Genomic DNA, 16,932 nt, shown 5'->3' on the forward strand with positions numbered 1-16,932 from the left:
CTCATTTATTAAAAGAAAAAAAAAACCATTCATGTGGGTTGTACCCTCATGACTACACCCCCTCCTCCAGTAGCTTCATACCCTCCTAAGTAGTTAGGTTTGACCGCACAAATTTAGAGAGGACACACATTTTCACATAGATCTGCTTGGTCCCCACCCCACCTTATCTCTATACCTTGCTTGTCTCTGTTCCACATTGCCTTTGAGACAAACCGCATAGCATCTGACAGCACTGTTGTCTTACTTTGTTCATGGAATACAGCTGGACAGGTAATTAGCTTGTCTACATCTACACAGAGCTCCAAAATCGTGTCTCATTCATTTTACTGCCTTAAAGACACTTAGAGATCTCCCACTAGGACCTAGAATTTGCCAATTCAGCCCGCTGGCTAGCCCAACGGCCCCAGGGACCCACCTGGTCTGTCACCACAGTGCTGGGATTACAAACTTGTGCCACTAGCTTCAGACATTGGTGCTGAAAAACAAACCCAGGTCCTTGGAGTTGGAGAGATGACTCAGAGGTTAGGAGCACTTGTTGTTCTTGGAGAAGACCAAAGTTCAGTTCCTGGCATCCATACAATGGTTCACATCCACCTATAACTCCAACTCTGGCCCCCATGGGCACTGTGCACACATGATACACATACATACATGGAGAGAAAACACATACACATTTATACACACATACACACACACACACACATATATAATCTAGGTCATCATGTTTGAACACCAAGTACTTTACCAACTGAGCTATCTCTCCAGTAACCTCATTTTTTGGCAAATGTAATACAATGGGTTATAGCTTAGGTCTAGTTCCGAACTAAAGACAGACACAGATACTGAGACAAATGATTGATAAGCCCAACAAAAGTGACGTGTCTTAATTCATGGGGTTCTGGCTTGGTCGCTGAGGTGTGTTTCTTGAGAAACCATACAAGCCAGCATTCAGTTCATGTGGCATTCAGTAAGACAACCCAAGAGGAACTGTCCCCATTTATCCTTCTTTGTTTTTCTAAGTCCCCATGAGTCTGAGGCCCCAGTCACAGATGTTTTCCTAGCCAAGCTACTACATCGATCAAAGAGAGAGATCGATCAAAAGAGTAACTGGACCTGGGTCAGGGTTTACATCCTTTAGAGAAATGAAAGGTATCAGGACTTACATATACATTAAAACATTTTTGGGGTGTGTGAGCCAAACCATCTAATACAAATGAGAGTACATTAGGTAACAAAACTACAGTGGCCTCCATTCGTTAGCCTTAGAGTCAGGAGGAAGAGAGTTTGATGCGAGGTTAGGTGGCATCAGAATTATCACCTGGTTCCTAGGGAGATGGCCATTGTTACTAAGAGATGGTAAAGCCAAGGAATTCGGGACTAGGAAGTCTCATCAGGAATTGATCAGGAAAACAGCCCATACAGTGTCTGGAAGAAGGAGGGATGAATAAAGAAATCGGAACTGTTTGACTAGGAGAGATGAAGGGTGGAAAAAGTGAGATGGAAGAGAAATGTACTGTCTCCATGGAGATTTACAGCTGATTGCGAAACCCAAGAAGCTGTATCCATAAGCCACATCCCTGAGCTTACTCTGATGCAGGACCAGAAAGGAGGACCTGGAGAGAGGCCTGAGGAGTCGGGTCACAGGGGGCAGCATGGAAGCGCTGTTGGTCAACAGAGTACCAGGGACACTTGTGTCCAGCCCTACTTTCAACCAATAACCTTCTGAGGGCAGTGGCCTCTTCTTAATTCACAGGGGAAGGGAAGTTATTGCTCCCTCTGCCCTTTGTGGTTCCTAGCTGGGATGGATGCCTCTAACAAGAGACATATTAGCAAGAACAGAAAGGGAAGATATTCACACCACATGCCTTCAGTTACATGGGAGGTACCCAGGGAAGTGAGTGACTCACACACAGGCAGCTTTGAATCCAGACTTCAAAAAAGAAGGGCATGGGAAGGCTGGCAATGGGGAAGTGACCAGGGAAAATACGCTTAGCACAGGGTTTGTTCTATGGATCTAGTTAGCACTTTCTCCATCGCCTCCTCTTCCTAGTACAGAAGGGAGACTCCCCTACAGACAGAGATTTCTGAGCCGGGGCAGTGGTGTGTGCCTGTAGCCTACCTACTCAGGAGACTAAGACCAGAGGGTCGTTTGAGCTCAGAAATCTGAAACCAGTCTGAGCAACGAAGCAAGACTTCATGTCTCATTAAGTGTAAACACAGTATTTCCTTTATGCAATAGGACCTTGTACACATAACTTTCATTTCTGTGGCTTCAGTGAACTGCAGATAATCAGGGGGGAATTGTATCTGTACCAAACTTATACAGAATCTGCTATATCATATTCCCTAAGCAATGCAGTATAATGAGTGTGTCCATAGTGCTGCATTGTATTAGATATAAAGTCATCTAGATATGGTTTATGCATACAGAAGGAGGCGTGTAGGATTTATACCATCTTCTGTCCGGGATTCAGCCATCTCTAGAGTCTAGTATGTGTATGGTATCCTGGAACTCAATATTCTTGGATATGAAGAAACCACTGACTGCAAATTTTTCTTCAGAAACTGGTAGCTTCTGTGTTGTCCCATCTTCTCCTGGGTCTGTAAATGTCTTCACATGGCCAGCTCAAAATAATCCTTGTACCAAAGAGGCATATTTTAGGGTAGTGTGATCTGGTCTCCTGTGACTCCTGGTTTCTGCATCATACTGTGTTTTCCTGCCCAACTCTAAACCATGCTAGAGATGGACCTCTGTGAGAAGCTCCCAGCCTTCCAAGGGCAAGTGTGTCAAGTAGGCAACATATGTTCAGCTTGATAACGCGTGTCAGGAAAAGACAGATCACATATCCAGGGGGGATATGGACTAGAGATGAAGTTGAGGGAAATCATGAACCAATTAGGAAAATGTAGCCCTGAGTTGTTCCTGCATGTTAGCATGGGAAAGGGGGAAACTGCCAAGAAAGAAAGACAAGGTGTAGCCTAAAAAAAAGCAAACGGGAACCCAAGGAATGGAGGCCTGGGAGACAGGGAGCAAATGGAGCTGCGCTGAGAGGAGAAAGGATGCCACAGGGGAACTTTATGAGATCTGATTCATACGAGCGGAGAGAGAAGCCGGTTAGAATGAGATGAGCGTGGAGAGGTTTGCCTGTGACCTCGGTGATGTCACATACTCTTCTCTCTGTAGAGGATGGCATGGTAAGCTTCAGCTGGGGGAGGGGGGATCCTGCTCCTAGAAACAGCAGGGGCTAAGCGATCAACCTGTGCATTCTGAAACTTGTTTTCTAGGTCTCATCTAGTACCCAGCAGCACTGTGCAAGGAAATGCTCTGGAAAGTGCACCAAACACAGTCTTGTCCCGGGACACTCCTGACTGACAGTTCCCATATCTTCTGTAGGGCATGCTCAGGTCAGAGCTTAGAGGGTCCAGGAGGGGAGAAGGGGAGCTTCTCAGCTGTAGGGGAGCTAGAAAAGGGGTGTGGTGTTTGTTAGATGTGGGAAAGCCAGGTAAAGTCTCCAGGTATAAGACAAGAAGTAGGGGATGCCAGACCTCAGCACCTGGGAATTGCCATAAACACTCAGGTATATAACAGTACCATTTACACAGATGCCTGCCCTGGGCACACCATTTAGAAGAGGTCTAGCCAGCCAGTACCATCTGCCCCACCCAGCCATGCAGGGTGGCCACAGTTGGGGTAAACTTAGTGGGTTTGGGACACCCCTGACGCTATCTCATATTGGACAATTACCCCATATCTGTAATATATCCTGTGGCGAAAGAAAGGGGGAGCAGGAAAAAGAGAAGGGAGAAGGGCAGAAGAGGAGAATCTTAGACTTAGTTTGCCTGACCCCTCAGGAGTGTTTACCTGCTGGGCAAGCGCTCAGAAAGCCATGAATCATTGATGATTGTTTTCGCTTTGTATTCATTAAAGGCCTCTGCACTATTATTATCAAACCTTAATTGGCTTGGCACTCTGAACAGCCTCCTCCAGCCCCTGCTCCTCCCTCTGCGATCAGAAATCCCTGGAGCGAGCTGGCAAGCTTGCAGGAGAGTGTGAGAGCAAACCTTACTTGGGAACAGGGGCTGCTGATCCAGAGCCCCTCGGAAGATCAAATGGAACCTGGTCGCTTTTCTTTCTCCTCTCTGATCCTATATTAATAAATGTATCCCATCAGACTCTTGATCTGCTTTCTGAGAGCTACTGTCAGCTGCCTAGGATCCCTTAGCTCCCTCGGCTTCCTCAGCCGCTGGGCAAGTGTTCCATCAGCTTCCTTCCATCAGGGTCTCGCAGGCACAATGGCTTCATGCATGACAGCGTGCACCCTTTGTTCCGAGTGCCATGCCAGGCACTGAACCGGCAACAATATGTGGGTTACCTGATTTACTTCTTTTAATACACTTTGGTGTAATTATAACTGCATAAAGGGAAGACAAATTGGCAAGTAATTACGATGTTAATTTGGCAATGTTTTATCATACTGTAGAAGCACAATTTCCTCTCTAATTGTATTGGGGGGACACATTTATCTACAGCGCAACTTATTGAAGGTTCCTTAAGAATGGGAATGAAATACACAGGAGACAAGAAAACCTGCTCTCCTCCCCATAAATATTACTTTATTTGCATGTGTTTTTGCAGATTCCTTAAAAAGCTACCACGCTTATTCAGGCCCAATTAATGGAATGCCATAGAATGTATAACTAGGCTGTGACAAGCTTAGCTGATGGATTGCCTTGGGTGTGGAAACGAGACGCCCCCAGTTTAAAACGGCTGAACCTTCCCTTCCAGAACCTCACAGGCTGTGCATGCCTCACCACCGTCCCCCCTGAGAATGCCACTGTGGTGCCAGGAAAATGCCCCAGTCCTGGGTGCCAAGAGGCCTTCCTCACCTTCCTCTGTGTGATGTGTGTGTGCAGCCTGATCGGGGCCATGGCCCAAACGCCCTCCGTCATCATCCTCATCAGGTAAGCTGCCCAGTGAGTCCCGAGAACTTGGGAGTCAGCCTGGCTGGTCTATGCCCTTTCACCTGGCACACATCTGCAGGGCTCCTGTGGGTCAGAGCCACGCGAGCCCTGAAAGCGAGGCGAGATGGGGGCTGCAGCTGGGAACACAGCTGTTCGAGGCTCAGAGGAATCAGTTAGGAGCCATCCATCAGCTGGGACTTCATAGCCCAACAGGACAGCAGGAGAAGGCCACTCTCATGGCCTCCCAGGAATAACCTGAGAGTTAGAGCCTCACCTCCTCAAATTCAGAAGGAAGGCATTTGAAGGCGAAAAAGCATTGCACACTGATATTTTCAGCAGGCCTTGTTGGTGAAGTGAAATGAAGATCATGGGCTGAGGAGATGGCTCAGTTGGCAATGGCACCTGCTTCACAAGCATGGGCATGGGTTCACTCCCTAGAACCCCTATAAAACCTAGATGTAGTAGAGTGTGCTCATTATCACATGATAGAGCGGTGGGAGGTAGAAACTGGCAGATCCCTGGAAGCTTACAGGACAGTTAGTCTAGCCTGCTCAGGGAAGTGTTAGGCCAGTGAGAGACCTGGTCTCAAAACTAAAGAGGGGAAAGCTCCCAAGGAACAACATTCAAGCTTATCCTCTGACTTACATACATACATACACCCACATGGACACACACGCACAAAGATTTGAAAATGGCATTAGACTGACCAAATCCTTATATCTTAACCTTGTCCTTCTGTGTCAATTAGCCATATGCCTTGGACACAACATGGCCCCCCATGTCTGTATCTGAGTCTGTTAAAGAGATTGCAGCACTGTTCTGCCTGCTTTCTGCCATAATCTGGACCCTTCCAGGTCATGTGTGCAGACTACTCTGGAGACACGAGAGGCTGACCATGCCAAGAGGCCCACCATGTGCAGATGGTGACTGCTCTTGTACTCATAAATGGTTGCAGTGAGACAACCAGGACTCTGTAGCCCCTGGGTCTGGGAAGCCTGCCTGGAGGCAGATGAAGGGCTAGCAATATTCTGAGCAAATTTCATCATTTGCAATGCTATTGCTATCTGGATTTGAACAAGGTACCCAGAAAAACACTGAGCCATACCCTAGTGTCCATCTGAGCCAGAAGAACAAATATATCCCACAGAAAGGCTCACCTCATTAGAAACATAGGCAAGGCAGTTCAAGGCCTGGGGATGGAAATGGGGAGCTTGGAGCCACTTGGATTTCTTGCACCACGATACCAACTGCTTTACCCAGCTCTCCCATTGCCTGAGCCCTCCCTGCCACAATCTCTGGTCTTGCTGGCAACTCTCCTGAAAGTAGATTTATAGGAAGCCCATGCGCTACCCAGATGATCGTTAGCAATGTCTTAGGAATGTGCAGAGGCATTAAGGGTACAATAGCAAATTGGCATCTTACACTTAGGAAGTTCGACAAATTCATCCCAGTGCTTTGGAGGTCTGTGGTCAAGTAAGTCAAATCGCTTTTTGCTAGTGGCTTTGAAAAGCCTATCAGTCCGCTCAAAAATGCAATATGCCAGTATAAGTCAAGAGCCATAAAAATATTCAGGCCCTTACAGTAACCTATCCCCATTCCTGGCCATTTATCTCAAGGAAATACCTCTCTACAAGAAAAAAATAAAGCTCAATACAGACAGATTTTTTATTACAACGTTAACTATAATGGCAGAAACACCTGAATTGAAGCAGTGAGTTAAATTATGGAACTGCAGTTCCAGGAATAATGAAAAATCTTAAGGCTGTGAGAAGTGTTTATGAAATGAGCCATTGAATTTAAAACTGTACGTCCGTGGAAGGCGATTATATATAATATGCATATGAACAAACCCCATCAGGTTTCACGTATGAGTTTATGCTGACTGAATTATGAGCCGTTTATTTTTCATTAGAAATTCTCCTGAAACTGTATTGCAGTACTCACACACAGAAGGCACCAGAGATGGGAAGAGGGACCCTCGCCACCCTTAGTCATGGCCGCTCCACTCCTTTCCCTCACCATGAGTTCCCATTCATGATAAAATTTTCACTATGGAGATTTCAGCTGTTTCCAAGCCTCCGCTTGATAAACAGGTCTTGCCAATTTTCAGGCAATGCTGGGTTCTTTTTAGATGGATCAAGAGCTGATGATCCCAATGACCTGTGCTGACCACATAGATCTATGAACCCCTTGTTAGCTATAGGCACATGTTCACATTCCTGTTGAGAAGGGATCCTGTGCATCCTTCCATCCCTTTTACAGTCTAGCTTGCCGTCACCGAAATTCTAGGCAGGAATAAGGCTGCCCCATGCAGGCTGACCACAGCAGATAATTTACCAATCCTTGCCTGATCCGAAGCTGTGGACTCATTCTTATGCTGGCCAGGGGTTGTCAACAGGGACAGTGGAGGAAGTGAGACTAAGGAGGAGGCTCACTTGGCAAAGCACTGACTTCACAAGCATGAAGACCCCAGTTCATTTGCCAGAATCCTTGTAAAAATATCAGGCATGGTGAGGCATACTTGTGATCCCAACAGTGGGGAAGTGGAAAGATGGAAAGACAGGAGGATCCCTGGGGTTCGCTAGCCTGCCAGCCTAGCCTAACCGATGCACTTCCTGCGTGTGGGAGTCCTTGTCTCTAAGAAGATGGATGCCATTCATAAGAATGACTCCCGAAGTTGTTTTCGGGCATCTATACAAACAAACATGCACTTGTATGTGTGCATGTGAGCACATGAACGCACGCATGCACACATATACACACAGCATATTTAAAAAGAATGCTGAGAAGGAAGCCGGAAAGTGGATGGTCATTGGGCTGATGTTAAGTCTCATCTCTGGGCCCTTATTTTAAATTGCTGCATTTGCACCCTTGCAAACATTCCTGTTTTACCCATGAAGAAACTTGTCCAACCAGTGACCACACAGTATTCTCAGGGTCTCACAGCTGGTATGTTAATGATGCTAAGTCTGCATCCCTGGTCTTTCAGTAACATCCTGCCTGAGCCCTCCATTTCTTCCTAAGATCCCTGGTTCTTAGAGGAACCAGCCTCTCCACAGGATATGAAGAAAGATCTTAGCACCTTCCTCACTTTGTTCCCAGTGACATGCCAGCTGAAAGGAAATCGCATTGCAAGTGATAAACACCCTAGCTCATTACAGCGGCATGTTTTCTTGATAAGGAGATCTGCTTTTATTTACGTGTCTTTCAAGTGAAGCCTTCGAATGAAAGTGCCAAATCTGTAGCCATGGAGCAGGAACAACATGAGGGACTTGGGTTTTGTTATGCGTGTCTTCCAAAGAGCCATAGTTCTGCCCAGAGATGCAGATCTCATGACCTGGAACTGGTGTCTGGCTTGTCAGCCAGAGTCCTGAGCCGGTGGCCCAGTGGAGGTCGGAAACATGCTGCACTGAGGTCATGCATCTGGACCACACTCTCCATAATTAAAAAGATGTGTTGCATTTCCCCTCGAATAGCACCTGTTGGTTTTACTGGGAATCTTAGAATTTAGCAAATATTATAAAAGCTACTGTTGCATAGTCTTTTGCAGACTCCTATGACAAAATATCATAGACAAGGTAGTTTATAAACAATAGGAATTTGTTTCTCTCCGGTCTGGAGACCAGGACATTGAAGAGCAAGGCTACGTTAACTGGTGAGGGCCACTTCCAGCACAGAGATGACAGATTCTCTTTGTGTCCCAAGGTGGTAAAAAGACAACGGATCTCTCTTAGACATTTGTCCCCAGAAGGGCACTAATCCATTCCTGCAGGCCCCACCCTCAGGATTTAAGCACCTCTTAAAGGTCCCACTATCACTTTAGGGGTTAGGCTTGAATGGAAGAATTTGGGGACGAGAAAGTGTCCGTCTATAGCATATATGCAATTTCTTTTGGTTGTATGACCACTTTTGACCTGTTATAACAAGAAGCCGGAAGCACGCACAAAAAGGCTCAACCTAAGTCACAGATCACTGGATGACTGTCAATGGGTTGCTGGATAAATGACCTTGGGATCATTTAGGAATATTATTCTAGGCCTGGGAACATTATTCAGTCAGTTAAGTGTCACGTAAGTACCAGAACCTAAGTTTATATTCCCAGCACCCACATAAATACCAGACACAATGACCTTGATGGGACGCTGATGCTAGGGCGAGCAAGTTTTTGGAACTTAGGTTCAGTAAAAGACCCTGGCTCAAAAGCAAGGGAGAGAGGGACTGAGGAAGACATCTGGCATTGACTTCTGATACTCTTCTCTCTCACACCACCCAGACAATAGACAATAATATGTACCTATTATACCAGATACTCCATGAGTAATTCTGCTCCTAACCTTTATTTTCTACAGAACTTACTCCCACAGCCTCATTTCACAATGTGGCTCTGGTCTCTAGTCCTCCAGTCGTACTAAAATGCTCCAGCACATGTAAGATTCGGCCATAATGACTGGCTCCATGCCTGGCCACGTCTTTCCAGAGGTGTAGTCACATACATCCCTTTCTCCCCTAAGGAGACACAGTGGTGACAGAGATAAGAGGTGACACTCTGCATAACCCAAAGCCCGCCCCATGTGCATCGTGTCCAATCTCTTTCCCTCGGAGTCCTTCACCACAAAACCACAGGTAGAGGTTCCCTGGGTGGTAAGTCGGAGACATCTGCCCAGCTTGTTGCCCACTTACATATTCCCTCAGCACAGGCGGAGTGCTAGAGCTAAGTAAGTGTGGTTGAGATCACAGAAGTAACTACAAGGCAAGTTGTTCTTAGCCTTGAGGAGAGAAGGCAAGCGTTGAATAAATCCTAGCTGTAAGCGTAAGAGGCATTATCCCCTGTGTGGATAATATAACCTATCTAAAATCTGTCATCACTCTTAAACTGGCTCCATAGTTACTCCCCTTCCAAAAACACCACACTCTGGAGAGCATGTGAGATCGTTCTTAGGGACAATACATGGGCCAACCCAGGTCAGGAAGATTGAGTCAGCTCAAAGCAGAGAGTCTAGTGGCCAGCGGGAGGAACCGATCAAGATTACAAGGCACTAAAACTCGGTACACACACCTGCGTTCCAGCTGTCCCACCCGGGATGCCAATGCATGCAGACCTGGTGGATCTTACAAATGGCCCCCAAAATGGTGAAGGTGTTCACGGTTTTGGCTACTCTTCAGAAATTTGCTGAGCTGGTGTCCCACATTGCACATCCCCTACCCACCTATGATGATTCTTCCCTGGAACAAAAGGACACAGCTCTAAGTATAGACCTCATCCAGCCCTTCAAGCTCAAGTTATTTAAGGTAGAAAAAAACCCACCTAATTTCTAAACTTATCTTGGTCCCACAGTTGCAGTCAATTTTTAGACTTTGGGCAAGGAAAAAAAAAGAGAGAAGAAAACCTATTAGTCATTTTCTAAGGTAGGATCTAATGGACAGCAACAAATAGCTCTGGGTCTGTTCATTAAAATGGAGTGATAAGAATCTTTTTTCTCCCCTCCGTCTCTTTTCTACGTAGGACAGTCAGCCCTGAACTCAAATCTTACGCGTTGGGAGTTCTTTTTCTCCTCCTTCGTTTGTTGGGTACGTATTGTCTCTTTTTACCCCCTCCATAATGCACTGGATGTGTATAACCAGGTAAGTGAGAGTTGGTGAAATTGTCCCCGTTCCTGAGTCGGCCTCTTTTCTTTTTCTATGATGTTTGCTTATCTGTCTCCCACGTTTAATTCCTGTTGCAATAACAGGACAACCCAACACAAGCAAATTTAGGGGAGAAAGGGTGTATTCCACTTATAGTCCGTCATTGCTAGAGGTCGGGGCAGCAGGAATCTGAAGCAGCTGGCCGCCTCCGTAGTTGAGAATAGAGAGGGAATGAGCGCCTACGTGCTGATGTGTGCCTCTCCCATCTTCCCATCTGTGTGCTGTCAAGGACCCAAACTCCATGGGACAGTGACACACCAAGGGGCTCTCCCCACTTCAAATAACATAATAAAGGCAGTTCCTCACAGCCATGTTCATAGGCCAGCTTGATCCAGATAGCCCTGCACTGAGACTGCTTTCTCAGGTGATTCTAGGTCTGGCATGTTGACAGATTTCATCTAACCTTATCACCTGAAATCTGAACATTTTGCTCCAAGTTCAGACAGCACCATTCTAGATCCCTGATCTCATAGGCCTCATATATTACCCACTTGGGTCCTCATGCCACCCTGAATTTGCATTAGCTAAGGCGAAAAGGCAGTGGCACCGAAAGGGAGAAAACTTTTAGTCGTACAATTTGGTCCTAATTTGCTTTCTATTACTAGAATAAGCACCATGGCCCAAAGAAACTTGGGGGAGGGAAGGGTTTGTTTGGCGTACATGGATCGCAGCCTATCACTGAGCCTAACCTGAAGGCAGGAACCAAAGCAGAGGCTGTGGGTGAACACTGTTTGCAGGCCTGCTTGGTTTGCGTTCCTACATAATACACAGCCACTCGCATAGGAGTGATACCAGCTACGGTGAGCTGTGTCTACTCAAATCCATCATCAGTCAAGAAATTGTCCCACAGACTTGCCTACCCGGTCAACCCAGTAGAGGCATTGTTTGTAATTGAGGTTCTCTCTTTCCAGACGGCTCTAATTTGTGTCAAGCTGACTAGAAACTTCCCATTAAGAAGGCCCTGAGCAGCCTGAGACAGGTTTGCTTTATGAGCCGCCTCCCATAAGAGGCCACAAACCCATCACCTCGCAGCCTTTTGGGTTTCCCCAAATGTTATTTATTTACCTTGAGTTTCCAACAAGTGGCCTGACCCCACCCCTCTGTCACACTTTTCTCCTTATGCCATGCTGTTACGTCACGAATATCTGCTTTTCAAAACCAAGGTCAAAATGATTTGAGTGAACTTTACATGGGAACTGAGGGCGGAAAGGGAGGTAACTGTGACTGTCACCTTAAGAATGAGCATAAAGCTCTCCCTGGCAGTCTGTAGACATGGATGGGCACAAAGATCTGGCACTAGAAACGTGAGGTTTGTAAAAGCATTTTCCCATCGGCACCATTATCCAGCAGCCGGGAATTAGTTAATTCAGTGATGGTCTGCAATCCAGGTGGGAACCATGCCTCCCTTTTAAATTCTGGAAAGAAAAATTTGTCTAGACTTAGAAAGGACCTGTGACATGTGGAAGGGACAAAGGTGGCCTACTCGCCAATAGATTCAGATGTTTATAAAGCATGAATAAATATGGAAAAATATTGGGAAGGTAAACATCAAAATGGTACCAGATAGCTTTAAGTAATAAGATTTTATATTTTCTAAACTGAAACTTTTGACGATCTATACAGATATATACTTTTATAATGCTGTTAATTCCTGTATAAATGATAAAGGAAACACCCCAAGAGTTTCTGCCTCCATTGTCTTTGGTAATAATCGTCCCCATCATCATCCCTGTTCCCTGTGTCGCAGGTCTCAGGATCAGTGTGTGTTGATGTATGGGGTGGGGGTGAGGGATATAAATGGCTTCCTTATCTTATTTCTGTTTCATCAGAAATAGAAATATATAGCTATGGAGATGCCCCAGATGACAAACATTAATCCATCTTTCAAATTAAAACACGTGGGTGTTTCTGGGAAACTGTGGTAGCTTGAAAACTTCTACCACCAGAGATACAATGATGCCGATTTTTTTGTGTGTGCCATTGGAAGTGGAGCCAAATGTGTTATCACATCTCCTGCCCTCAGTGGTAAAGTAGCTGGAGAGATAGATGGACATGAAATACCAATAAGTTAGCAGTCCTCCTTTTGGAAAGTGTTAGAACTATCCCACAGATAGTTATGCCACAAGATGACATTTCCCAAGCACCCAGGCCATACCGAGACAGGTGACCACAGCCCTGCCCTTGAGAGTTTGTTTCTCCATATCAGGGCTCAAAAGAAAATGGATGTTTTACCCCCATCTGTAGAGTTTCTGTAGAGGCCACTGCATATCTAAACCATGTTAAAGAGTCTGCCCACGATCTGAAACACCAGGGCTAGGGAGATGTCCTGGGCAGTAAAGGACTTGCCTCACGAGAATGAGAACCCATGTACTGATCCCCTGAGCCCATATACAACATCACAAGAATGAGGACCTGTGTTCTGATCCCCTGAGCCCATATACAACGTCACAAGCATGAGAACCCGTGTTCTGATCCCCTGAGCCCATGTATAAAGCTAGGTACCATGGTGCATGCCAATAATCCTGACAACAGTAACTCAGGAAATAGAGAGAGGTGGATCCCCGGAAATACCAGGCTAGCACCTAGCCCAGCAGGTCTCAGCCTGTGGATCGTGACCTCTTTGGGGCTAAACAACTCTTTCACAGGGGTCACATATCAGATATCCTGCATAATGGATATTTATATTACAGTGTCAAAGTTACAGTTCTGAAGTAGAAACAGAAATGATATTATAATCAGGGGTCACCACAACATGAAGAACTGTATTAAAGGCCGTACGTAGCATTAGGAAGGTTGAAAACCACTGGCCTAGCCTATGGGGAAGAGTCCCAAGGTAATGAGAGACCCCATCTCAGACAAAATGTGGACATGTGGACAGTGTCTGAGGACCAGCACCAAGGATAGGTAGATAGATGGGCATACCAACAAGGGTAGGTAGATAGATGGGCATACCAACAAGGGTAGGTAGATAGATGGGCATACCAACAAGGGTAGGTAGATAGATGGGCATACCAACAATCTAGAAAGCCTCCTTTGGGAAAGTGGTAGAACAATTCCACGATAGTTACACCAGCTGACATTTCCGTAACACTTCTGTTATTCTGAGCTTCCAGACCATAGCTAGATGCATACACACATATATGTGAAAACAGGATCCTTCATAATAATTTTGATAGCCCAAAAATTTTAAAAGAATAAGACGTTTCTGAAAATTATAGAATAACTGAAGACAAAACTGAAAACTGACGTATCTTAAGGTGATGCACTTAAGATAAACCCTCACCGCTCTGAAGTCAACGCAATCTGTCTATCTGCCTCCGGGAAAGCAGGCACCATCGGGAACAGGGAAGTTTCCATTTCTGTGACTGTAAGCCAGAACAAGAGATAACTTTATCGTTATGGCCCATTACACACATGCATATGCATAGATATAGCTGAGACAAAAATTTCATGGGAAAACGTGTGCAACTCATTCACATATTCTCTATTCCACTCCATGCTTTATGAAAAGTTGGTCATGACCCAGCATATTGATTCTATTGCCCATTATGGGTCACAAATCAGTTTGGAAAACCCCCGCGCTAAGAGGATATGACACTGTCTCATCGTTTAATTAAAAGCGGCTTAGCAGAAAAGTCTTGGCATCTGGCCTAATTCTATCTCCTCCAGAACCCTATAAGATTAATGGCCATTATTGTTAATGTGAGGCCAATGAATAAATCAGATCCTATGACACCGCCAGCCTTCATGGTGCCCCATGTGGGTAATGGGAATACGATGGGGACATTGAAATTGAGTGTGACGAGATCTGTGATGGAGTCTGCGCCGGGACAACAGTGACTTGGGGAAGGGCCATCTCACTTTTACCTTGGGATATGGGCATGATACCCTGAGCTGAGAGTAAGTAAGATTGTGAAGATATACAGGGAGAGGAAAGAGTGCTTTAGACAAGGGGGCCTACAGGGATAAAGCTTCCAGGATCTTGAGATCTTGGTGAGGGAAGTAGGGTGGGGTGGAGATAGTGTAACCTGGGGCTGGTGAAGGTGGTAAGCTAGGAACTTGATGAGAAAGGTCTCCTGTCGCTGGGGTAGCTTTGATTTTTTTTCTTTAGGACAAATAGAAGCTGAAGATAGATAGATAGATAGATAGATAGATAGATAGATAGATAGATAGATAGATAGATAGATAGATAGATAGGCTTTACCAAGGCAGGGACAAGAGTCACTGTGTACCTAAGAAAGGAATTCTGTCCAATTTCCTAATAAGGTATGGCCAAGTTAGAGTGGAGAGAGGGTTTTGTGTTGAGATACTGGATTAAAAGTTAATGGGGATGACCCTTCATGACTTGGTCTCCGAATTGAAGTTCAGTTGGCTCTCCACCTCTGCAAGTTTCAAATAGACAAATTCAGCATACCAAAAGAACAACACAGTGTCCATACTGAGCATGCCCACACTGGCTTTTCATGTCACCACTTCTTAAACAATAGTATAAGCTGCCTAATATAGTATTTACGTTGTATTGTGTATTTTGGACAATCCAGGAATGGTATAAAGTATGCAGGAAGATGGGTTGGAGATACCGGTGTTTGAGATAGGCAGGTGACCCAAGAGGCAGGTGAGGAGAGGCGTGGACCATGGCTGGGCTGTCCTGGGGTGACAACAGAAATGTTCTTTATCTCATCCTATTTTGAGTACTTGAAAGATGGCTTGGGTGGACTACTTTATTCACCCTTGATTGGTTTCCATTAATGTAGCCTCATGTGGCCAGTGGCTGTCATACTCAACAGAGGTGTATAAGGGCAAGAATACATCAGGGCAGAAGGAAGTACATTGGCATAGAAGATCGCACTGGGCTATGGACAGGATAGAAAAGAATTGCAGGATCCAGAAGTGAAGGTAACGTTAGTTTCCTGAGTGATTTTAGTCGCCAATGGAGAAGAGCTCGCAGGCAGAGCAGAGACCTCAGTGGCACTGTGGGCTGAGAACTTCCCTAGTAGCCCTAGGGCAGAAATAAGATGTCAGTTGGCGGTATCAGTGGCAGATGAGGTGCAAGGAGCGCAAAGCAAGAAAAGTAAGGATGCTAAGTTCCAGGAATGTAGCTCAACTGTTAGAATACATGCCTAGCCATCAAAGATGGCTTTGAGCTCCAGCACCATATAAAGCCAGGCTTGATGATATACTCCCAGGAAGAGGAAGGCAGGGACAGGAAGATCAGAGGTTCAAGGTCATGTAGGGCCACATAGCAAGCTTGGGCTACATGAGACCTTCTTTAAAAAAAAAAAAAAATGAGGCTAGTGGCCAAAGTGAAGCTAACATGATTAATGGTAATTCCTGGCCTGGATAAAGAAGAGGTAAAATAAGAGGTCACAGAAAGGGGCAAAGGGATAAAGGAGTCGTAAGAACTTGATGGAATGGGACCTCAACACTGAGAGCCACAAAAGGCCAGAGTGTGGGAACACATGTCATCCAGGCCAGTGGCTGAAGTGAAGCAGCAGGCCACAGAGCTGGAGAAGGGTCGTTTAACTCAGAATGACCTGGATGCTCCCTCAGCAGAAATCCTGGTGCGGTAGATCCCACCTCCTTCCTACTATGACAAATGCCCTAATCACTGCTTTTATGTCTGGGTGATAGGCCAGCCATTTGCTCATGGGGTCTGGTCCTGGGACTGGTGGTATTGTTCAGTGGTAGAGTGCTTACTTGCAAGTGGAAAGCCACGGGTTTGATTCCCTAGCCCTGCTAAAGCAAAAAGTAAATGGCCCCTGAGGTCAACTTCCTACCATGGATGTCACATCAACTCAAATCCCTGGAAACAAACATGCACGGTGACTCGTGTCTAAGGCTCTGGGTTTCACAAAGAATGTAAGGAACCAGAGATACCATCCTGCCTTTAGGATCCTGGAAGCAGGGGTGTGGAGTAGGTAGGGGCAAAGCAGGGGAAGGCTTCCTATGAGCAGAGTTAAAGAGCACGTTGAATTTCAAGGGGAAAGATTGCACTCAGCTGCGGGGCAGAGGGGGGTCTCAGATGGGAGCGTGGACACACATTCGATGGTCTGATTAGGGGAGATTAGCCTGACAGCGAGGCTGGCGGGATGCAGGACAGTTCATCAAAGGCATCAAGGTGTGGCTGTGGAGAAGATGACTTAGTTGGTAAAGCACTTCTAACAGAAACGCAAGAACCTGAGTTAGGAATCCCCAGAACCCATATAAAAAGCTATAATTCCAACTCTGGGGAGGTAGGATCTCTGGCCAGCCAGCCCAAACAACTAGATAGACTCCAAATTCAGT

At 45.8% G+C, this 16,932-nt stretch overlaps 1 protein-coding gene across 2 annotated transcripts in view; it reads left to right on the forward strand.

Moving 5' to 3' along the window:
- Slco3a1 (solute carrier organic anion transporter family member 3A1) overlaps nucleotides 1–16,932 on the forward strand; it is a 272,644-nt gene that overhangs the window by 239,803 nt on the left and 15,909 nt on the right. For both annotated transcript variants that reach the window (XM_057756255.1, XM_057756254.1), the window contains exons 8-9: nucleotides 4,787–4,962; nucleotides 10,466–10,530. In XM_057756255.1, the coding sequence (XP_057612238.1) occupies nucleotides 4,787–4,962; nucleotides 10,466–10,530 (241 nt within the window). The remainder of the gene's footprint in view (nucleotides 1–4,786; nucleotides 4,963–10,465; nucleotides 10,531–16,932) is intronic.

Source organism: Chionomys nivalis, chromosome 23 (assembly GCF_950005125.1).
Source record: "Chionomys nivalis chromosome 23, mChiNiv1.1, whole genome shotgun sequence".
Lineage (NCBI taxonomy): Eukaryota > Metazoa > Chordata > Mammalia > Rodentia > Cricetidae > Chionomys > Chionomys nivalis.